Source organism: Athene noctua, chromosome 20 (assembly GCF_965140245.1).
Source record: "Athene noctua chromosome 20, bAthNoc1.hap1.1, whole genome shotgun sequence".
In the NCBI taxonomy this organism is placed as follows: domain Eukaryota; kingdom Metazoa; phylum Chordata; class Aves; order Strigiformes; family Strigidae; genus Athene; species Athene noctua.
In genome coordinates this window covers 5,554,355-5,576,597 of record NC_134056.1, presented here as the reverse complement: position 1 = coordinate 5,576,597, position 22,243 = coordinate 5,554,355, and the positions used below count along the sequence as shown (strand labels likewise).

The 22,243-nt window shown below is 47.3% G+C and overlaps 2 protein-coding genes across 3 annotated transcripts; one reads left to right on the top strand and one right to left on the bottom strand.

Moving 5' to 3' along the window:
- The first annotated feature begins 101 nt into the window (after window positions 1-101).
- POMT1 (protein O-mannosyltransferase 1) lies at window positions 102-13,916 on the top strand. Its single transcript, XM_074923363.1, has 21 exons — window positions 102-241; window positions 889-1,012; window positions 1,703-1,846; window positions 2,140-2,246; window positions 2,852-2,902; window positions 3,253-3,399; window positions 4,407-4,518; window positions 5,257-5,322; window positions 5,881-5,974; window positions 6,448-6,603; window positions 7,206-7,336; window positions 7,586-7,681; window positions 9,067-9,159; window positions 10,173-10,269; window positions 10,361-10,453; window positions 10,959-11,079; window positions 11,364-11,461; window positions 11,962-12,075; window positions 12,572-12,698; window positions 13,340-13,517; window positions 13,742-13,916. The coding sequence occupies exons 3-21, from the start codon at window positions 1,725-1,727 to the stop codon at window positions 13,914-13,916; spliced, it is 2,178 nt and encodes a 725-aa protein (XP_074779464.1). The 5' UTR covers window positions 102-241; window positions 889-1,012; window positions 1,703-1,724.
- Window positions 13,917-17,051: 3,135 nt separating this feature from the next.
- On the bottom strand, window positions 17,052-20,510 carry UCK1 (uridine-cytidine kinase 1). 2 transcript variants are annotated; one of them, XM_074923364.1, is made up of 7 exons: window positions 20,397-20,510; window positions 20,123-20,282; window positions 19,237-19,333; window positions 18,967-19,109; window positions 18,787-18,881; window positions 17,639-17,687; window positions 17,052-17,239 (listed from the first exon to the last, which is right to left on the bottom strand). In XM_074923364.1, the coding sequence occupies exons 1-7, from the start codon at window positions 20,481-20,483 to the stop codon at window positions 17,052-17,054; spliced, it is 819 nt and encodes a 272-aa protein (XP_074779465.1). In that variant the 5' UTR covers window positions 20,484-20,510. The 2 variants fall into 2 exon arrangements, with proteins under 2 accessions (XP_074779465.1, XP_074779466.1); XM_074923365.1 differs by having other exon boundaries at window positions 18,967-19,040.
- Between the last annotated feature and the right edge of the window lie 1,733 nt (window positions 20,511-22,243).

The window sequence follows — 22,243 nt, the reverse complement described above, 5'->3', positions numbered from 1 at the left end:
TGCGAGCGTCTGACGCCACATCCGGCGTCGCGAGGCAGGGGGTGGAGCGCGCGCGCGGGATGGTCCCGCCCCCCCCCGGGGCGCGGCGGGGTGAGCGGGGAGGGCGGTGGGGGGGGCGCCACCTCCTCAGGGCCGGCGGTCCCCGTCCCGCTGCCTCCCCCGAGATGCGGCGGGGCTGTGGTCCTGCGCCCCCCTCACCGCCCTAAGGCTCCAGGGGCGCGGGGCGAGGCCTGAGGGCGGGGTTAGTGGCGCCGCTGCCCCCTCCCCGGGCTCAGGGCGGGGGTACGAGGCCTGGGGGGCGGTGGCACCATCAGCCTCGAGGGGAGGGTGGGAGGCCTGGTGGCAGGTTAATGCCCGCCCCCCCCCAAATCTCTCAAGGAGGGGGTACGGGGATATCGGGTGGCTGGTGGGTGCTCTTGGCCCTGTGAGCCTCAAGGGTGAGGCCTGGGTGTGGGGTCAGGCGTCCTGCTGCCCCCCACGAAACTCAAAAGGGGGAATAAGGCCGGGGGGGGGGTGGGGGGGTGGGGGGGTGTAGTGGTGTTAGTGCTCCTGCGATCCCCTCATAAGGCTCATGGAGGGGATGCAGAGCCTGGTAGAGGGCTGCATCGTTCCTTGAGGAGGTGTACGAGGTCTCACGGAGGTAGTGCTGCACTCCTGCCCCAGGGTTGGGCGCCTGCCTGTGCTGCAGGGCGAAGCGGGGCCCTCTCCATCAGGGTGCTCCTTGGGGTCCTAGGGCTTGGGAGGCGATGGCAGAACACAGGTGGTGGCCTGCCTTTGTCCCGGGTCGGGCAGGTGAGGCAGTGCTGCGGTGTCCCCAGTGCTGGTGGAGAGCACAGCTCTGCACAGAGCTTCTTAAAAAGTCTGTTCCACGCGGGGTTTGTTTTGTAGGTAGTGAAAAACAAGGACAGTGGCACCGTGCTTGATGGTGGTGATGTGCTCGCATCTTGCTTTGTTCTCCCCTGATCAAAGCCATGCAGATGGATTTATTCCTGTAACTTTCAGTTGTATTGAGGTGAGGAGATACAACACTGATTCCCTACTATTTTCTGACCTACCTTTTAGCAGTTCTGCTTACAGGAGTAAAGAATTCAGCCCAGCTTTCTGCAGCACTCCCCCCTAGGCTGCACTAGAGCCCTACAGCACCTACACCAAAACCCAGCTTTTCAAGACAGGGGATGTTTGTGGGTTCTACCACCTGCCCCCCCCCCCCCCCCCCCCCCCCCCCGAGATATACTCAGTTTTCGAGGAAGTAATTTTTTTTTAATTTTTTTATTTTTTTATTTTTTTAAAGCTACCTGAGCAGCCTGGTGCCTGAGCATGTGGTTTGCCTATCACTGGTATCAGAGTCTGGGCTGGGAGGTTTGCTTTGCACAAAGCAGAATATAGGCTTGAATTAATCTATCGTGTTTCTGCAGAACCAGTGTAAGAATAAGCAAGGTTTCTAGCTTACTAGTGATGACAGGGAACCTTACTCGTGTAGAAGCAGGAGAGATGAAAAGTTAACTGTGTTTAGTAAATTCATTTTTACAGTTAACACTGTAGATACAGCAGAAAACATATAAGTATGGAAATCAAGAGAACTTTGAAGACCAGTTACCATGAGCTGCTAGCAGCAGAAAGGCGTGCGTGCTTTCTGTCAAATGATCTTCAGCTAGCTTTGAGCAAAAGTGTGACTGCTGCTCTTCTCTGTTTGCTCTTGGAGGTTTGGACGGACTTTTGACAGGATGTTGGGATTTCTGAAGAAGCCAGTTGTGGTTACTGCGGAGATAAATGTGAACCTCGTGGCATTGACTGTGATGGGATTAATAAGCCGTCTTTGGGGGCTTTCCTATCCACGGGCTGTAGTGTGAGTAGAATGGTTTATTTTCTACTTGGATGACACAGACTTTTGGTTTTTAAGCATCTGTAAGTCAGAATGCAGGAGGGGAAGAGCAGAGCTTGCCTGATGTCAGCCTCTAAATTCAGTGATAGTGTTTCCCTAACAGGAACTCCTGAGGGGAAGGTAAAGGGGCAAAGCCACTGTGCTTCACTGTATTCTTAGCTTTCTGCCAACAAATCGGTGTTTCCTTTCTTAGTATCCCTATAGCCTGCAGGATACTTCCAGTGAGATTTGACATATTTCTGCCTCTTGTATTTCAGTTTTGATGAAGTTTATTATGGCCAATTTGTTTCACTCTACATGAAGAGGATCTTCTTTGTGGATGACAGCGGCCCACCTTTTGGCCATATGCTGCTAGCTTTGGGAGGTAGGGTTTCTCCTGAAACTGGGAAGTATCTGCTGCCTGTTGCTGTGGAAGAGAGAAGTGTTGGTTAGCAATGAGTTGTCCAACCCTGTTACTAGGGAAAAGCACAAGGCAGCTGTGAGATTCTGATGCAGAGAGAATTAGAATTTCCCTTATTTAGTATTGTTAGGGGGCTGTTACATGAGTGCTGGGGAGGTGATGGAGCCATGCATCCACTACCTCATCCTTATCCAGTCCTTTGAATAAAGAGAAAGGTAAGATGAGAACTGCTAGTGACTAGAAATAACAACAGCAGACTTGCAGGCCTGAGTTCCATTCTGTAGCTGAGATATGCACCATGTAAAAGTGTCTGCATGGGAAGGGGAGATTAAATATACACATAACTTTGTCACCAAGAGTCTGTTGTTCCTAATTTATATTCTTTGTGCCTCTGCACTTTATCAAGCCCCGCTGCAGGCAAAAACAGTACGAAAGAGGACCCTTTTGGGAAAGAGGGCTTTCATGCATGGAAAAGCTATGTGTTTGGGAAATGGTTCCAGGACCAATTTAGCACCAGTTTTTATACTTGTTTTGAGACTGGAAATTCTGAATTGTTGCTTATGTTGTAGGTTACTTAGGAGGATTTGATGGAAACTTCTTATGGAACAGGATTGGAGCTGGTAAGAGGTGATCTTAACTGTCTCATTCCTTTGAGAAAATAAGCAGTATTTCAGCAGCTGACAGATTCCTTTTGCCTGACTAGTGGAAGTAATGCTTTATCTGACACCTTCACTTCTCCTCTTAAGTCTCCTGCAGGTCTCTAACAGAAGTTTGAGGCACTATGATTCCATAGCAGAAATTTTTTTAAAACAGTTAAAACATTTTAAGTAGTACAAGACAGACAATAAATTAGTAGGAGTAGCAGTTAGATTCAACAACTTCTTGTAGTCATAAGGAGTTCTGTATTGATCTGTCTTCTCTGCAATTAATAGTTTCCAAATTTGTACATCACTGTTGTCTCCTGTTTCAGAATATAGCATGAACGTTCCTGTTTGGTCCTTGCGACTCCTGCCAGCACTGGCTGGTGCTTTCTGCGTGCCTTTAGCATACCAGATTTTGGTAGAACTGCAGTTTTCCCACTGTGCTGCACTTGGAGCTGCTCTTCTGATTCTCTTAGGTAAGATTATTCATCTGGGCTCCATTCTTAATAGAGGGGAAGAAGGGTTCCTTTTCCCCTTGTGAATTTTTAGGGTGCATAAAAGGCTGGAGTAGCATCTCCCCAGAGAATGCTAACAGCACATCGGAGCTCATTGTCAGCCCTGGCCTCTGTCAGTCTCAGCTGAGCCTCTCTGGTCCCCTCTCTTCTCGCAGCTCTAGGCGGAGGCTTTATGCAAGTTCATTTCATTATTAAGCAAAGCAGGCAGCCTTAAAAGCCTCACAGAAAATCATGTTTCTTGCATCCAGGGAGGCCTGTACTCTCTTCCTCAGAGGTTTACGGCATGAGTTACAACGTACTGGTGTTTAGCAGCAGGACTCTACTTGCAGGCAGAGCTCATAAAATTTCTTCATCTCCAAACTGTGGCAAGCCAGTCTGTATCCTTAGCACCATGATCTGACACTGTTCTGGTGTGTATAACCCAGCTGTTTTTTGTGTTTTTTTTTTTCTCTGAGGATCTGCTGGCAGCTGCCTGAAAGTGAAAAAGCCAATCTACAGCCCTTTAGCAGTTTGATAAGAGAAACCTTTCCTAGCTACCAGCTGCTCTGATTCTGGCTCAGGGAATCCTGCACAAGGCAGCTCATTGCAACTGCCTTTCTTGAAGACTTGTCATCACGCTCATTGCCTGCTGGGGTCACTGCCTTGACTCTCTTTGCCTTGAGAAGCAGCCCTCTGGATTTCCCAGCATTGTTTTTCTTTGCCTTTAGGCAAGCACAGCACCTTTATCTGCCTCCTGCCAGACTTTACTACTTGCCCACCTCTTTGTCCTTGGAGACACTTACAGCCATGCACTTTGCTCCTGCTGGGACGTTTTTGTCCCTTTAAACCCAACACCTCCCTGTTACAGCCAGTAATATTGCAAATGAATTGGCTGTCCTTAAAGGGGCAGGACCTTCTGTTGGGTAATGATGCGATTGCCTGTAGATAAGTTTCTCTAATTTTGTGTTTGTCTCTCTTTTTTCCAACAGAGAACTCTTTGATCACTCAGTCAAGGTTCATGCTCCTGGAATCAATATTGATTTTTTTTATCCTACTTGCAGTTTTGTCCTACCTGAAGTTCTACAATTTGCAAAGGCACAGGTAAAGCTGGGTTGTCTTTTGGATATTCTTGCAGTGACTCTTTTTTTGTCACAGACTATGTGTTTTTTTTTTTCTGTAAGTCACTTCACCGTTCTGCAACTCACTTCATCTGCCTGTAAAATCCAATGCTTTGACCTCTCATATGACCGCCCCAGAAGTTTTCTCTTCTGAGCAGTGTTAAAGGCTGTCTTAAACTGGTAGCGAGGTTGTCTTTTTTATTTTACAATAAAAGTAAAATCCCTTGGGAGCATGCCTTTGCCCACCCAGATTTTTTACTGGAAGGTTTCCTTCTGTGCACAGAAACACTGATGATAACAGGTCACTGAACACTTCTTTGTTACTGTTTACAGGCACTGAATTTAGAGATCTCTGTCTCTTTTCTTGTGACTTCACATGTTCTCTGATCCTTGCAGAGGATAAAGTAATCTTTTGTATAGTAAAATTATCTTTAAACTTAGCCCAGTGAGTGACTGAATACATTTCTTTCTTCTGTAGTATCAGAAGCCAGGTTGCATGCAGTTTTGCTTTTCAGGATACAGAGAAGTACATTTAACAACACCCTGTAGGTCAGGGCTGAGAGTTGGTAGTGTGGGAGGTTCAGAATGAGATAACCTCTGAGTACAACAACTAATAGTGGAGTCCTGCAAGTTGTTTTCAAGTTAAATTATCTGAATTCAGGATCGTAAGAAGGTGCACAGATCTCACCATAACATCTTTTCCTTTGTCCTTTTATTTAAGTTCCTTCTCTGGAAGCTGGTGGTTTTGGCTTCTGTTGACTGGAGTAGCTTGTTCTTGTGCAGTTGGGTGAGTGATGATGTCTTTCTTTGGTTTAGTAAGCTGACTTTCCTGCCTACCATCTGAGGTGTCAGTGGGGGCTCGGATTTTCAAGACTGATTTTTGATGCTGTTCTGAGCAGACATCTCCATGACTTTTTAATGAGTTAGATTGTTTCTGTAGAGAGGATGTCAGTTCACAGTGGGCAATACCAGGCGTGAGAGGATACTGTCCTGGGAAGAACAAAATGCATTTCTCAGAAATGGTTTTATGTCTGCATTTCCCCCCTCCCACCTAGTTGCCTAAGCTTCACTAAGTCTGAATTTAGGGACTCTGTGCTTTGTGATGTGCCACTTTGTTATCAGAAAGGTTCTCTGTCACTGCAGTTATTTACTGTAATTGGCAAACAAACGGTTTCTTCTGGTGTCAGAGCCTTGAAGCTTATTTATGTTGTACCACACTTGTCATTGGTCTAAGTCCTTGGACTTTAACAGATCACGTTCAAGAGAAAGTGTGAATGTTTATGTCTTGTATTAGGTAACTGTGTAGTTTTTAACCGTGCTCATTTTTTATGTGCTTTCTTCTCAGAGTGAAATATATGGGCCTGTTTACCTATATGCTGCTCTTGGCCATCGTAGGACTCCACTTCTGGCACATGATAGGAGACCAGAACTTGTCAAATGTAGGTAGCACAATATGGAAAATACATTATGTGTAACTTTTCAGTACAGGAGCCAGCCAGGAGCCTTGCAAGCCCACAGATCACAATGCTGTCTGTAGCTGGTTTTTGTACTAAAATTCCTTGTCATAGTCTGCAAACCCTCATGTCACAGAACAGTTTCGCAGCTCAGTTGCTGGAGAAGGGATGCTGGAGAACACTTAAATTTAAAACAAGCATGTGTGTGTGCCCGGCTTTTCTGCTCTTTTCCATGTCTTGGTGATTTGTGGCTCAAAACCTTTACTGTTTCACATACCTCCTGCTGGCTCCAGTTCAAACCCTCGGTGGAAGTTATCCAGCTGTCCACGAAGTTATAGCTGCATGAGGGTGGTTGGAGAAACGTAAAAAAGACAAACTAAACGAGCCAAGTGTACTGGTATTTTTAATATCTTTTGTATCTGGAACATGAAACCAGTGAGTTCTCTGTGTTCTTCTAGGTTTCCTTGATGTGCCATTTTCTAGCTAGGGGCCTGGCCCTCATCATCATCCCAGTGGCCATGTACCTGTCCTTCTTCTATGTTCACTTGACTTTGCTGTATCGCTCTGGGCCTCATGACCAGATTATGACAAGTGCTTTCCAAGCTAGCTTAGAGGTAAAGGAAATGTGGTCATGAAATTGATTTATTAGGGGAGGAGAGGGGAAAATCTGTCTTGTGTTCACTATTAGAAGAAAGGTGTGCAATCTGTTCCTTTGATCCTGCATATTTGTTCCTTTTATGTCATTTAACTATTTTGCTGCTGTAGTACTGCTTTATGATGAAGCAATAATGACTGAAATCCTAATAATGGATGAAAAGCTTTTCCCAGTGAACAATATATTCACTTTCCAGCTGAAGATTTGTCCCTTCCTACAGGAAGCTCCACAGAAGTAGATACAATACTGAACTCTTAAGTGATGACGTTGTAGACTACAGGATGACAGTATGATTTTCTGTAGAAGAGTGCTTAGTCTGTCTTTTAGAACAGCATGGCTTTAGGGATATTCCCTAATACCCTGTGGTCTTTCAGGCTTTGGTGTATTTACTGTCTGCTCAGTATGGTGCTGCAAGACTTGATTTTTGTAGATATAACCAAATGAGAAGGCATTGTGCTAAGATACTGCTATCTTAATGTGACAGGTGACTCTTAACAGACTTTAAACAGCCTCTGGGTTGTTTCTTCTTCTTTCCACTTATTCTGTCATTATACTTCTCAGGGTGGGCTGGCTCGAATCACTCAGGGTCAGCCCTTAGAGGTGGCCTATGGCTCTCAGATTACTCTGCGGAACGTGTTGGGCAAGCCCATGCAGTGTTGGCTCCATTCTCACACGAATACTTACCCCATCAGGTGAGGAATCTGGTTGGGTCTATATTGTTAGGGTGGAAGGATGCTCTGGTTCTTTGCCTACCAGTCCAAATATCTCAGGTGAGGCCCTGGCAGTCTCTTCATTAATCCTTCAGAACACGCTGCAGATGCAGAGATTCTCTGTGCTCTGTAGGAATGGAGCCAGTGATCTGGTGCTGCTTTGTATTGCTGTGACTGCTGAGCACAGAAATGTGCTGTTATGCACCTGTTTTATTTTAACCTTCTGTGCAGGTATGAGAATGGCCGAGGTAGTTCCCATCAACAGCAGGTGACCTGCTATCCCTTCAAGGATGTGAACAACTGGTGGATTGTCAAAGATCCTGGCATGTGAGTATGCAAGAGATGTAAATAAATGCCAGGCTGCTGTAAGCATAGCTTCTGTAGGCTTCCAAAACCTAACCAGGGCATAGCTTGGATTGGACATAACTGTGCTCTGCTTGTGGGCATAGAGGCTGTGTGTGATCCTGAGCAAGTTATTTCAGCTGCAGAGTTGGTAAGGGTGGCTCTTTGCACAGCCCTCCTCAATACGGTGAAAGCATTATTAAGGACTCTGAAATTCTGTCTGAGCTGCTCCTGCCAGGACGTGGGCTATGCTGTGCACAAGGGGAACTTTAAAGACTCAGGAGACCGGTGGGAACTCTTCAAGTGCTTTGCATGAAAAGGAAGTTCTGCTTTTTGAAGTGTGTGAGCCATGGCATTAGAATGCCTTGATGAGTTTTATCAAACTTCAGTGAGTCTCAGAAGAGAGTAGAAATCACTTTTGCAGAATGAGTGTTTCTTTGTATTTAAAGTGTGGGATGAGCTGTAGAGTCTGCCACACTGGGAGGGATTCCAGGTGAGTGCCTCTGCTCGAGAGGCCTGGTTCACGCTGAAGTGTTTTGCCATTGTAACTGTCAGTGGAGAGCAAGACTCCTCATTCTTGTAGTTTAAAAGCCCTTGTGTGATATCATTTCATACTGATCAAAAAGTTGCTTTTGTAGGTTTCTTATGTTGCTCTGGGAACGGTATAAAGAGTTGTACCTGAAGGACTGTGTGCCATTGTAAGTCATACCCGTGTTGGGGAAGTTTGTCCATAGTGCAAACCTTTCAAGCAGGGACTCTACCAGAACCACAGAAACCCAGTATCTTCTTAAGATTCTTTAAACTTTAGAGTCCTATGAGCCTTGGAGGATGTGAGTTCCTTCGATAGAACAGTGAAGTACAGGGAGCAGTTAGGTGAGCTGCAGCATTCCCCCTCGCTGAAGCATGCCTTAGCCCTGTCCGGAAGCAAGATGAGAGTTTGGTATTCATGGTGGAGATAGCTAACCATGGATCTCTCTTATAATCCTGCCAAAAGTGACATCAGTTGTAGTACGAGCACCTGCCAGACCTCACTGAAGCACTTACTCATCTCACGGAAGCCACCAAACAGCTGTGGTGGGACTAATCTGAACTTGCTCCTGACTGACCTGGATTCAGACCACTGACCTAATGGCTGGGGTGTCAGTATCCCATTACTGATCCTCTGAGTCATTCTGCCCTTAACTCACCTTTGCCTTGATGAACTTTGTTTCCATTCTGGTACCGTCTATAGATTGCTTTAATTTCTCATCTTACTGCCTAAATGTCTGTCCCATGCCTGCAGCTTCTTGACCTAACAGTTTGGTCATGACAGGGTTGCATTATGTAGAAAGAAGAACGTAACCACTTCCTCTTGGGTGTCATTCCTCCAGGCAGCAGCTGGTGGTGAGTAACCCACCCCGTCCCGTCAGGCACGGACACATCGTGCAGCTGGTCCATGGCATCACGACTCGGTACCTCAACACGTAAGTCCTTTCCTCATCCTCTGCTCTGCCGAGCCTGCTGGCTCGTTCTGCTTTGTCGTCTCTCAAAATAATTATTCAGGGGTTGAAGCACAGTGATCCTTGCATTCAGATATGCTATAAACTGCCTGTTATTCATGGATTCTTAAAATGTTGGGCTAGGAGGGTCCTCCCATGGTTACTTATATCAGCCATCTCCGTGGCCCAGGGAAAGGATGCTGTATGCTTATTTTTTGACGTGGCAGTGGGATTTGATACTAATCACAAACTGTTCAGTGGCTGCGAGCTGTTTCTAGTCCTCTCTACTAATAGCCTTTAGAAGGGCTAGTGGTGGTTTCACCCATGTTCACAGTTCAGGATAGTTCTGTAGATTTGTAAATACATAGTCCCCTTGGTGAGTCTTCCTCTGTGCCCCTTAACTGCCTCTGCTCCCAGCAGGTGCAGATATTTAGTGTTTTGTGCAACAACCCAAAGTCAACTCCACTGACTTTGATGGCATGCTCCTGCATGAAGGATGTGCTCTGAAAGTTAGGAAGAGACGTGGTGGAGGATCCGGTGTGCTGTGGCTGACTGCCACGGATTCTTGCCTGTTTTGCAAAGACTGCAGTATGGAATTGCCTCCTGACTGCTTCCCAGAGGGCATCTGCATGTACTTGAATATCACTCAGATTAGGAAGGGGGTTGTTGTGAGCTTCGGTTTTTGCTGTGTCCCTTCCAAACTTAATTTGTTCATTATTGGAAACCCCAGTGAACAACATCTCTGTTTGTTACAATCAGTGCTTGTTCTTCAGCCTGGCATAGCAGGCGTCTGCACTGGCTTCCTCTGAGCCTGTTCCTGGCAGCTCTTGGTAGTGGGGAGTGTTCTCTTTCAGAGAAAACAGTGCAATCTGTATAAATGAGTTACTTTTTGCTTTATTATTGAATCTGGTCTAAGCCAATTCAGTACTTTTATGAGTTTGCTTTTTATATGAATTTGGGAAATGGTGTTGGAGGATCTTACTTTACTTGTCTTACAGGCATGATGTTGCTGCCCCTCTTAGCCCCCACTCCCAAGAAGTTTCCTGCTATATTGATTATAACATATCCATGCCAGCGCAGAACCTCTGGAGAGTGGTGAGTGGTCAAAGGGAAGGGAGGAGCTCATCACGTTCCAGCAGAAACAGCTGAGACAACATGATGATCAAAAGACATCTTTCTGTTGTAGGAAATTGTAAATCGGGAATCTGACACAGACGTGTGGAAGACAATTATGTCAGAAGTGAGGTTTGTTCACGTGAACACCTCTGCTGTGCTAAAGGCAAGTGGATTTATGTGTATTTGCCTGTAGCTTTTGCTCCATGCAGTTCTCCTGATCACATAAACTACTAATCTCTCTGCACCAAAATGCCTAAACCACTAAAATAAATAATCAAATAAGTAAATAAAACAATAAACTTGCCTGATGTGATAAAAGAGCAGCATGTGTTTCAGGTAGTCATACTCATACTTCATTCCTTTTCAACCTGCAGAGCTGTCCTGCTTATCAGGAGGTTGTGACACTGTGCACAACTGGGGCTCAGAAATTGATGCTGTCTGTGTGAGGTATGTGACAGCAGCTGGAATAGTCAAGGATCTCTTCACAGAGTTTGCCAGAATCACTGACTTCATGGCTGTAGCACTTGTTGAGACAGTTGCATGATGACTCTTCACATACTCTCTGACAGTCCCTTGCTGACATCCGCTGCTCAGGCAGGGCCTTGGAACCTCCATCCTGAAGCTCAGATTGGCAGGACTGTAAGTTTACGGTGATCTTTCACTTTCAGCTCAGTGGAGCGTCTTTACCCGAGTGGGGATACCGGCAGCTGGAGGTGGTTGGAGGGAAGCTGTCCAAAGGCTACCACCAGAGCATGGTGTGGAATGTGGAAGAGCACAGATACGGGAAAAGTATGTCTCAGCCATGTTCTCAAAGCAGATTTCTGTGACTGGGGGACACTTCATGTTGATGGGAAGGTGGTATCATGTGTATTGTGTTCAGCAGGCTCTGGCTCTATCACGATATGGCAGAGTCCTTACGAATCCCTGTAGAGTGCTCTTGCAGCTGGGCTGTGTATTGGAGAAGGGCCCTCAGGAGTGTGAGGAGCCAGGGGTCTATCGTATGTGCCCTCTCTCCCCTTTCTAGCTTTCTGCCTGTTGGGTGGTTATTTCTGAGCTATGCTGCTTTCTTCCAGGCCAAGAGCAAAAAGAGAGGGAAGTGGAACTCCACTCTCCCACGCAGATGGACATAAGTAAAAACCTCAGCTTCATGGCAAAGTTCACGGAATTGCAGGTGAGTGTCTTGTCAGTCATCTTTCCTTCTGCTGCAGAGCAGGAACCTGAGCACTGCTGCAAACTCTGAGCCCGAGGGTTCATTGATTATTCCTTGCCGATAGAGTAGCTTGGCTTCCTCACTGAAAAAAGATATTTCTCAATGCCCTTAGAAGAACATTAGGGACCTATGCTGATCAGTAACGAATACCCAAGTGATTGTGTAAAAAAAGAAGGGGGAGGAAGATTGGTTGGGCACCCAGAAGCTGAAACTGAATGTGTTCTATGTGCAGTCATTAGTGTTGATGCCCCTTACTGACACTGTAGGAATTCACTAAGGAAAGTGCATTATATAAGAACAAAGTAAAACCGTTGTGTTCATCAGTATCCTGTATGAGATGCAGAATCTTTCTCCACTCCCAGGTTCAGAACGTAACGTCTTACATCTGGAGCCGTTCCCCCATGCCTGCTATCCCACTCATTGTTCCAGTGCTAAAAGCCTTCTGTTTACTTTTTTTGTAGTGGAAAATACTCACATTAAAAAATGAAGACACAGAACATAAGTACAGCTCCTCTGCTCTTGACTGGATCACACTGGACACAAATATTGCCTACTGGCTCCACCCGACCTCTGGTGTAAGTACAAGAGGTAGAAGTAGACATGAACCTGGTGAAGAAAGCAGAGCAGTTCAGATGTGAGCTCTGGGAGAGCAGGGCTGCAGTTCCAGCCAAGGAGCTGCTCCAGGCAGGACTCTTCCTGTATTAAGGATATATTTTCCCTGAGGGGTTTTTTTGGCATGCGATACAGCTTTGACAGTAGTTGCTTTTAATTAAATCATGTTGTCTTGCACTTTTTTCCTTTTATAAGGGGAACTGCAGTTTAATAGTTTCCATTATTGATTCCATTTAGAAGATGAGTTCATCTCCAATAGCATCTTTTAAATGCCTTACATTACAAAAGGGTATTAAAGCAGCAAAGTTTATCAAAGAGCTTTGTTCCAGGAAAGATCAGGTTACTAGCCAGGCACGTTCTGACATTTAGTTTAGCAAGTATGTGTAGGTAATATTTAAACTATCCTAAAAGAACTGCAGCATTTTCCTGCTTCTGGCTTAGACCATTTCTATCCTTCAGGCCCAGATCCACCTCCTTGGGAATGTTGTCACCTGGGCTTCAGCTAACGTTGCTGCTCTTGTCTACATGTGTCTGTCCCTGTGGTACTTGATACGACGAAGGAGAAAGATTTACGACGTGCCTGAAGGTCTGATTCCACTGTGTATGTGTGTGTCGAGGTTGGGGGGGTTTAGCTTTGTCTGCTGCACTTTAATGGCCCTAAAGCCACATTTTTGCAACTATGTGCTTGGCTACGCTAGCACTTTTTCCTGTCTCCAATCCTGGAATTTTTATTAGGGACAAACATCTAGAGTAGCCCAGGAAGAGACTGATTATGGTTATTGCAATATGACCAGCACCTCAGGAGACAATATAGTAGCCAGCATATTTATTTGAGTCACTTCCTAGACATAAGCAGCATTCAGGCCTCAGATTTGGATTCTACTGAGCCCTTTTGTGATGATTTAAAAGATACTGGCTGTGTGGGGAGGGGTTTGTTTTAGATGTGATCGTTCTGACTGAGGTACCATCTCCTCTATGTGGCAGGGCAGTTTTGTGCTGCCCTTTCTGGACGTGCATTCTGTTGTCATGTTGGCCATAATCTGTCTTGATGGGTACTTCATCAAAGTGTGACAAAATGGAACCATTTCCCTCAGCTGAGCGTGGTTGAGTTACAGGTTTTATTAGAGAGTGGTGAAAAAAAGCCAAACAAACTGTGACAGTAGTCAACCTTTTAGAGATTTTAGGTTTCGAGGGACTGTGCTTCGAGCTATCTCCTGTCTCCTGCAGATGCGTGGCAGCTCTGGGTATCAGCTGGGGGGATCTGTGTTGGAGGCTGGGCTGTGAATTACCTGCCCTTCTTCCTGATGGAGAAAACACTTTTCCTGTACCACTACCTGCCTGCCCTCACATTCCAGATTCTCCTGATTCCCATCGTATTACAGCACCTCAACGACCACCTCTGCAGGTATTGGGTTTTAACATAGATAGACAAGAGAAGTGACACAGTTCTTTTCTCCAGGGTTGTCACCCTGGCAAGCTGCTGCAGGGAAAGCAGTGGTTTCTCCAGCAGTGGCCATACTTTGTCATTTGCCTTTAGAGAAGATAGGCCATATTTAGGTCTTCCGTTTGGATGAAGTGTTTGGTCAACCTTGGCGTAACTTGACTGCTCTTTCCCCTCTCTCATCCCAGATCTCTGCTTCTCAAGAGCATGTTCGGGGCACTGATCGTAGCCTGGTTCTCTTCCGTTTACTTTGTCTATTGCACGTTCAGCCCTGTGACCTATGGGGAGCCCTCGCTGTCTGTTACTGAACTCAAGGACTTGCGCTGGAAGGACAGCTGGAACATCCTTATCCGAAAACAGTAACGATCACAGTCTTGTTACAGGCAAATGGGAACACCTTTTATGTAAAGCCAAGAATTTATTGTTAGTATAACTGAAATCTTAACAGTCTTATCAAATAATTGATAGTAGTCCAGATCTAATTATTACAGGAAAAGAAAATAAAAGAATATTGTTACAGAAAAGGTCTCAACAGTCATATAGCTGTTATGAGCACAATTCCCAGTGTCTACCCCTGTTACATTCACCCTTCCACTGCCCCTCGGGGTCTGAAGGTTGGTGACTTCAGTCAGCAGCATCCCAAATCCTCTGCTGGGAGAAGCCTGCTGCAAGGGTTTCTTCCTCCTCTTTCCTGGGAGTATGATGTTGATGGTTTCCTCCTTGTTGTACTTGAAGCTATTTTATATGTTTCCTAGCACCTTGGTCTGCAATGCCACCTTACAAGTTACTAGAAAAGGATACTCTTTAACATCTTGGATACTTTTCTCTCTTTTCTTCGTTACTCTTAAAAACTGGGGTTTCCCAGCTCTAAAGCTTACACATCCTCAACTATCAGTAATTGGCCCTGCAGTCTTCAGCATCGTCCCATGACTGTATGCCTCAACAACACATTATATGCCCCCACTTCCAGTGCTCAGCTATCATCCCTATTTCATCACATCAGAGCATTAAGCTAAGTTTATAAATAGTTCATTCTGCATAGAATAATGACTTGTTACTATTATCTGTGTATAATGATTTGGCGTAACTATAATTTTTATGAAGCTAAGCAAAAATAAAACAAGTGGACATTAAAAAATAGCTGTTACAGCTGAACAAGCTAAAACAAAGCTTCAGGCAGGCCAAGAAGTCAGCCAAAGCCAGAAGAGTCCTTTGGCCTCGCGGTGTTCTGTGAAGCCTGTGGCCTTTTACCAGCAATGGCAGCGTTGTGTTTACTGGGCTGCAGGGTTACAGCTCAGACCTCACAGGAGGAGGAACTCTGAGCAAGGTAGAACTGATCATGCTGACAAGGAAACCTGCTCTAACTTCTACACATGGGTTCAGGATCAAAACATTGTGGGTAACTCAGCCCAGGCCCTGGCCTGCTCCAACAGAGGAATTCACAGGGTGGAAGAAGGTGCAAGAGAAGGACTAGGATCGCTCAGTGGGGGATCTGGAATAGCTCTAGAAGTGTTCCACAAGGGTTACAGTACCTATTTTTTTTTTTTTTTTCATGTGGCTGCAGCAGCAGGATCTTGCAATACAGCTCAAAGCTGACCAAGAACAACAGTCCTAGGCAAACCAGAGTGCTTTTTACTGTCGAGTTCCTTACTGCTCTAACAAACACTATTCAAGGCTGCTTTGAGCTCCACCCACCCCCAAAGGAAGGCATGATCAAACACTACAGTTATTCAAAGTAGGTTTTAGTGACTATTTTGCTCCTACTTAAATCAGCCCTGATAGCTAATGCTTCAGTGCAGTAGCTCATACTCTAAGTTTGTCACCCTGAGCTAAACAGCACCCAGCAACAGTTAGGAAACCAAGTGCTTTCTCCTCAGCATTACAGCGATGGACCACCAACAGATAACAGACATTTACCCATTTCCAGTGTTGAAAAGACTACTACAGGGATGACAGCAGACTGCATTTTTTAAAGTTTTTTTCCCCTCTAAAGCTTCAGCTGTTACAGAATTAAACCTAACAATTCTGAGTTAAGGGGAGAAACAGCTGTTGAGTATAAGAGCAGCTCCAGAATTGTTCCCTTCTGTACCTCTGTGCTGCTGTAGTGCAAGTAGCACAAATACCTTTTACATAAAATGGTCATTTCTGTTCAGTTTGTTCATTTGTTTATTAGCCAAAGTAACACACCCACAACCAACACAGCCAGACTCTGGTTTTAGAAAACTAGCAAATATTAAAAAGTTCCTGTTAATCATATTTCCACCCATGTCCGTTCTTAAAATTACACCACAGGTCCAGACTCAAGAAGGATACCACAAGGATGTTTTTCAAAGGCCCAACCAGCACTTCATTTCAGATTTTTTTTCCAGAAACTTCACACTGCTGCAGTATCACTTATCTGGGGTAAGCAACAGAAACTGGGATGTCACTGTTTATACTTGTAGCCTCTTATCTGCTCTTTTCAGAAAACCAGACATTGAGATTAAACTGCCTGAGTGCAATGGCGAGCGCTCTGACCCTGTCTGAGGGTGGAGGCATGTCCAGAGCACGGCTTGTGCCATCAGAAGGAGGGTCTGGCAGTTCACAGCTTTCCCCCTTGCTGATCTTTCCACCCAGCTCTGGCAGTGGACGGATTCTGCCCAGCAGAATCTGCAACCAGCAGTACAGAAATGCCCTAAGAGACACTAATACTGAAAGGTTCCTTGAGCAACTCAATCCAGTTGGAGCTCACACATTCAGTAACTGTGGTAAAGGAGGCTATTTGGATACAAAAAAAATAATCGTACAGCATAGCAATGTTCAGGACCTTAGAAAGGAATAAATTAGGAACCTGAATCCCACAACTTCTTGGGCCTGTCCCCCCCAAGGAACTGCAAGTTCCCATTTGTCTCAGACAGTCTCTGTTTCATCTCTAGCTCAGGGGAGAGATTCCTCCACAGGTCAATCCTTCTGCCCACACCTACCACTACAGGTAAAAAGGGGGCTGGCCAGCACTGCCAGAGCTCAAAGTGCCAGTGAGGTGGGGAAGAGCAAGGACTGCACTTGCTTGTTAAAATTAACAGGGTGTGAGCTAGTCTTGGATAAATAGATTATTTTTTCTTTGAAAGAAACAGATAATTTTCCTGCTAAGGTAGATCATCATCAGGGAAATGGGGTATCTTGCTAATCACCTGGTAGTGCTTAATTTTCAGGAGACTTCAGCATTAGATCTCATTTTGAAAATTAAAAAATAAAAAAGCAAGTAGCACTGCCTTTAACCAGTTCATCAAGTAACATCATTAACTCCAGACATCGCAGGGAGAGAAGGGAGGGGTTCTGGAGGGGAGGGGGGCAGTAGGCCAACTCCTTCCTCTCCCCTCTGTAGGAAGTTTCACACCAGCATCCCCTCCGCTGCTAGGATGATTTAAAGGGCACTTCACCAACCATTCTGTTGAAGTCCTTTCCCAAAGTCGTTTCAGTGTCGGTCTGGACCAGAGGCAGATCCTTCAGACAGGCAGGTTAGTGCGGGCGGCTGCTGGACTCCAGGTGGGAGCGTTTGCCGGCCGCTAGCACGCTGCTGCTCTCCGTCTGCTCGGGGAACGGGCGCTTGTAGGTCCGACCGTGGCCGTTCACTGCCCCTCGCTGCCACTTGCAGATGTCTCCGTTTAGGATGTCCTGAATGTGCTGCACTATGAGGTTGATAGCAACTGCAGAGAGGAACGGGAAATGGAGGACATGGAGGCTTTCTTGGCCCAGCTATCTAGAAAATGTGGAGCATCCAGCCCCGTTCAATTCCACTTTTAACAACAAGCCCTTAAATGAAGATCTGCCTGCCCTCTGCGGTGAGGTCAGCCCTCAGCAGAGACCAGTAACTGCAGCACCAGCTTTAACACTGGTGTCCTGCTCTGCCTCTCCCATCCCACGTCACTTTTCCAGCCCTCCACAGGCTCAGGGTCACGCGGGTCAGGCTCTGAGCAGCTCCCTCCAGCAAAACACCTTTCCTTAGAGACAAGTGAACAAGGCTGTGGTGTGCCACCTGCTCCCTGCCCAGCCCCAAAGGTGCTCTCCCCAAGAGAAATCAGACCGAGAACCCCACTCCCTTTTACCCATGTTGTCAACTCCTCGGGGGATGATCACATCTGCATACTTCTTTGTCTGCAAAACAGCAACAGTGGTGGAGACTGTTAATGGGAGAAGCCAGCTTTGTTCTAGGAAGAAGCTACCAAGCACCAGAGAGCTGGGGGCAAAGATGAAGGGGTTTCTGTGCTCTGGGGCTGTAAGTTAAAGCTCTCGGTCCTGGCAACACCGAAATGAATGGAGGAGTCATGCTGGCTAACGGGCACTGGATTTGAGGTCAGGGATTGTTCTCACTGTCCCTTTGCAGGCAGTCACCAGGTAGAGGCAGTAGGTTAAGCGCGGAGTACTTGGTTTTACACTTCTGAAGCGTACACAAATGGGTCACCCGCTTGGAGGCCAAGGTCTGTTTGCTGAGAGCTGGCTCTAATCAGCATTTCACAAGCCATTGCTACATCTCTGCCGAGAGCCAAGGTACCCAGCGTGCGTGTGAAACTCCTTCCTGTCTCTGATGACATCTTATTGATTTTTACCACCACAGAGCCCCTGCTTTTTTCTCCCCCTCTACTTATAAAAAGGCTGGCAAATTCAGCATTTCTAATGTGTACTTTTACAATCCCAGAATTGCTTTGATCTAGAGCAAGAGGCGCCTGAGCGAGCCATTGCCATCTTATTTAATCCACACACAGGATTTTGTTCTCAGAGGGGTTTTTGCAAATTAATTTGATGACGTGTGCACCTAAATTGGCCCCGCATTACATGGAATAGCAAGTAGACGCTATAATGGTCTGCCCCAGGTTTTCACCAGTGTAACCTGCTGAGAGAGGGTCTGTTGGAAACCAAAGCTCTTCTCTCTTCCTGCAAGACTTAAGAATAAATGCAGAGTGGGGGTGTTTCAGTCAAAGGCACCCATGCTAAAGTAGCCGTGGCAGCGAGCAGTGAGAAAACGTGTGCAGCCTCTAGGGATTGCCACGGTGCTTTGCAACACAGGGGACCAACCACTTCAGGTCCTTAAACAAGAAGCCCCTAATGGTTTAAGAGATAAGGTGTGGGATCGTGAAATACAAATATCAAAAGCCACCACTGCTGCATCCGCATGCAGGTAACCCCCCCAGGCAACCCTGCTCCTTCTCTCCCCCCACGAGCAAAACCACAAATGAAATTACTGAAACATTTATACCGGTAAGCAGAATTCCTCGAAGGCAGGTTTGACGAAGGTGGTGTACTGGGTGAGGATTTGCTCTAGGTCCCTCCCACGTTTCATATCTCGCAGAACTGGGATGGGAAGATAAAACCCACGAGCTTTACCAGGCAGCCGAGGACAGGAAAGGAACGCGGGCAGGCTGACGCTGAGCGTTACCTCTGCGGGACAGCCGGACGTCAGAATCCGTGTCCACAAAGAGCCGGAGATGGAACATGTCCCGAATGTCTTGGTTGTAGAAAACCAGGATCCCCTCAAAGAGAACAACGTCAGCAGGATAGACCACCGTCGTCTCTGCCAGCCTGCCAGGGAAAAACACCCGGAGCACGTTGTGAAATGGGTCTCACACCACAGCCAAGCAGCGTGTCCCCAGGCCCTGCTGGGGACATCCACATCCTCACACACCCCCCACACAAACCCAAAACCTACCTAGAATGTGTCACAAAGTCATAGGTTGGTACCTCAACTGTTTTCCCCTCAACAATATTTTTCAGGGTTGTATGCATCAAATCGTTATCAAAAGCATCTGCAAGAGGAAGGTTTAAAGGGGAAGAATTTCAGATGCTGCTACATCAGATGTTCTGCTCTGATTTTCTAGACCCGAAGGAAAAAACACTCTGTCCAGTGTTACACCAGGGAAAAAGGAATTTACAGGATATCCCTTCTTACCAGCAGCAATCCAACGCTCCCTGCCCAAGCCAGAGCTGCTGCACTTGGTTACAGAGATAAGGAAGAGGGAATTTGCTGCTTATAACCAACTACAACACAATGAAATTAGGAACCCAAACGCGAAGCTGGTAATTGTATAATTTTACAAAACCACTTGCTAATTGTATAATTTTGCACAACTCTTGGTCTGTTCCCCAAGAGTAATTTAGAAAACCTCAGACATCTTTAACGCTTTTCAAGAGCGTTGTTACCCACGCTGGGTAACCCACAGCAGGCTCCAGCCCTCAGCCTCGGGGGGATCGTTGTCCCGTCCGCAGCCCAGGGCGCTGCCCCGCCGGGTTCTGTTTACACGGACAAGCAATACCAGGAGAGAGTTTGGGGAGCGGGGCCGCTTCCCTCTGAGCCTCCCACAGCCGGGCGTGAGGCAGAGCCCCGCGCAAGGCGGGATGCTCCGACTCTCCAGCATCGCAGCTTTCACGATCGCGACTGCGGACACGTGGAAGCCAAACGGCTGTTCTGGGGGGGGGGAATGAGCATTTCTGTCACCCGGCACTTGGCGTTTTCCACCAGCCCCCGCCGGGAGCCCCAGCCGCTGCCTCAAACCACGTCAAAGGACCGGAAAAAGGCCGCGGGGCTCCAGCCTCACCCGGGTGGTCGAAGTTGTACTGGCCCTTGAGCGCCTTGGCCTTCTGCTCGGCCGTCAGCACCTTGTAGAAGCTGTCCTGGCTGAGGATCAGCACCTTCCGCTGCCGCCGCTCCACCTCGTTCTGCCCCAGCAGCTCCATGATCTTCTCGCACACTGTGGACTGAGCGGGGCGGGGGGGGGTCAGGAGGGCCGCTGCCGCCCGCCGCCCCCCCCGAGCCGGGCCCTCCCCCGCCGGCGGCCGCGGGCCGAGCGCCCCCGGGGCCGCGGGGCTCACCTTGCCGCTGGCGGTGCCGCCGCTGACGCCGATCAGGAAAGGCTTCGGGTGCGGCCGCTCGGGCTCGGCGCCGCCGGCGGAGGCCATGGCGGGGCGGCGGGGCGCTGCCGCGGGGGCTGCCGGGACATGTAGTCCGGGGGCGGGGCCCGGGGCGGAGTCACGCGGCGGGGCGGGACAAGGGGCGGGGCCACCCGCGCTGAGTGCGCCCGGTGCGGCGGGCGGGGGCACGTACGGGCAGCCCTTAGGGTCTAAGGTCTAAGGTCTAATCCCTACCTTAGGGACCCTATAGACCCTCTACAGACCCTATGGACCTTCTACAGAGCTTATGGACCTTACACAGAGCTTATAGACCTTCAGTAGAGCTTATGGACCTTCTATAGACCCTATAGACCCTCTACAGAGCTTATAGACCTTCTGTAGAGCTTATGGACCTTACACAGAGCTTATAGACCTTCTGTAGAGCTTATGGACCTTACACGGAGCTTATGAACCTTCTATAGACCCTATAGACCCTCTACAGAGCTTATAGACCTTCTGTAGAGCTTATGGACTTTACACAGAGCTTATGGACCTTCTATAGACCCTATAGACCCTCTACAGAGCTTATAGACCTTCAGTAGAGCTTATGGACCTTCAGTAGAGCTTATGGACCTTCTATAGACCCTATGGACCTTCTATAGAGCTTATAGACCTTACACAGAGCTTATAGACCTTCTGTAGAGCTTATGGACCTTACACAGAGCTTATAGACCTTCTATAGACCCTATGGACCCTCTACAGAGCTTATGGACCTTCTATAGACCCCATGGACCTTACACAAAGCTTATAGACCTTCTATAGACCCAATAGACCTTACACAGAGCTTATGGACCTTCTATAGACCCTACAGACCTTCTACAGAACTTATAGACCTTCTATAGACCCTATAGACCTTACACACCTTATACAGCTTCTAGAATTTATAGACCTTGTAGAATTTATAGACCTTATAGAGGTTATAGACCTCATAGACCTTATAGAGCTTATAGACCTCATAGACTTCATAGAGCTTATAGAGTTTATAGAACTTACAGAATTTATAGAGTTTATAAAACTTACAGACCTGATAGAATTTTTAGACCTCATAGAGCTTATAGAGTTTATAGACATTGTAGACCTCATAGACCTTATAGAACTTACAGAGTTTACAGACCTTATAGAGGTTATGGAGTTTATAAAACATAGACCTTATAGAATTTTTAGAGTTTACGGCATTCATAGACCTCATAGAACTTACAGAACGCACAGAACTGACAGACCACGTCTGCTGGGTACACGAGCACGTGTGCATACATGTACGTAGCCGTGCACTGCTGCGGGGGGGGGTGTGCGGGAATACGTGTGTGGAGAAAGTTCTGACCGTTGCACGTGTAAACGCGGGGACCCATAAACACAAACGTGGGTCCCAACACGACGAGTCCGTCCAGCGCGTGCGCACAGGGACTGTGTGTGCGGGGCTGCACGGGTGTGTGTCCACGCATGGGTGTGTCTGCATGTATGTACACGTACGTACACCCCACACGTACCGAGTGCTAACAGACGGTGCTGAAATACAGACAGTTTTACATGAATATATTTGCGTATAACTAGATGGGGCCAGCATGCACAGGCCGCGCATCCTACCCGTGAACACGCTAGTTTAAAGTAAGGACAAATCACACATTAATACCTGAAAATTCTTTAAGCCGATGCAATCGCGCTCCCACGTCCCATCGGGCCGTGCCCGGACCCCCAGGACGGGGCTGGGGGCGCGGGGAGGAGGGGGGGGGACGCGGCTCCCCCCCCCGCCCCGCCCCACCCGAAGCCCC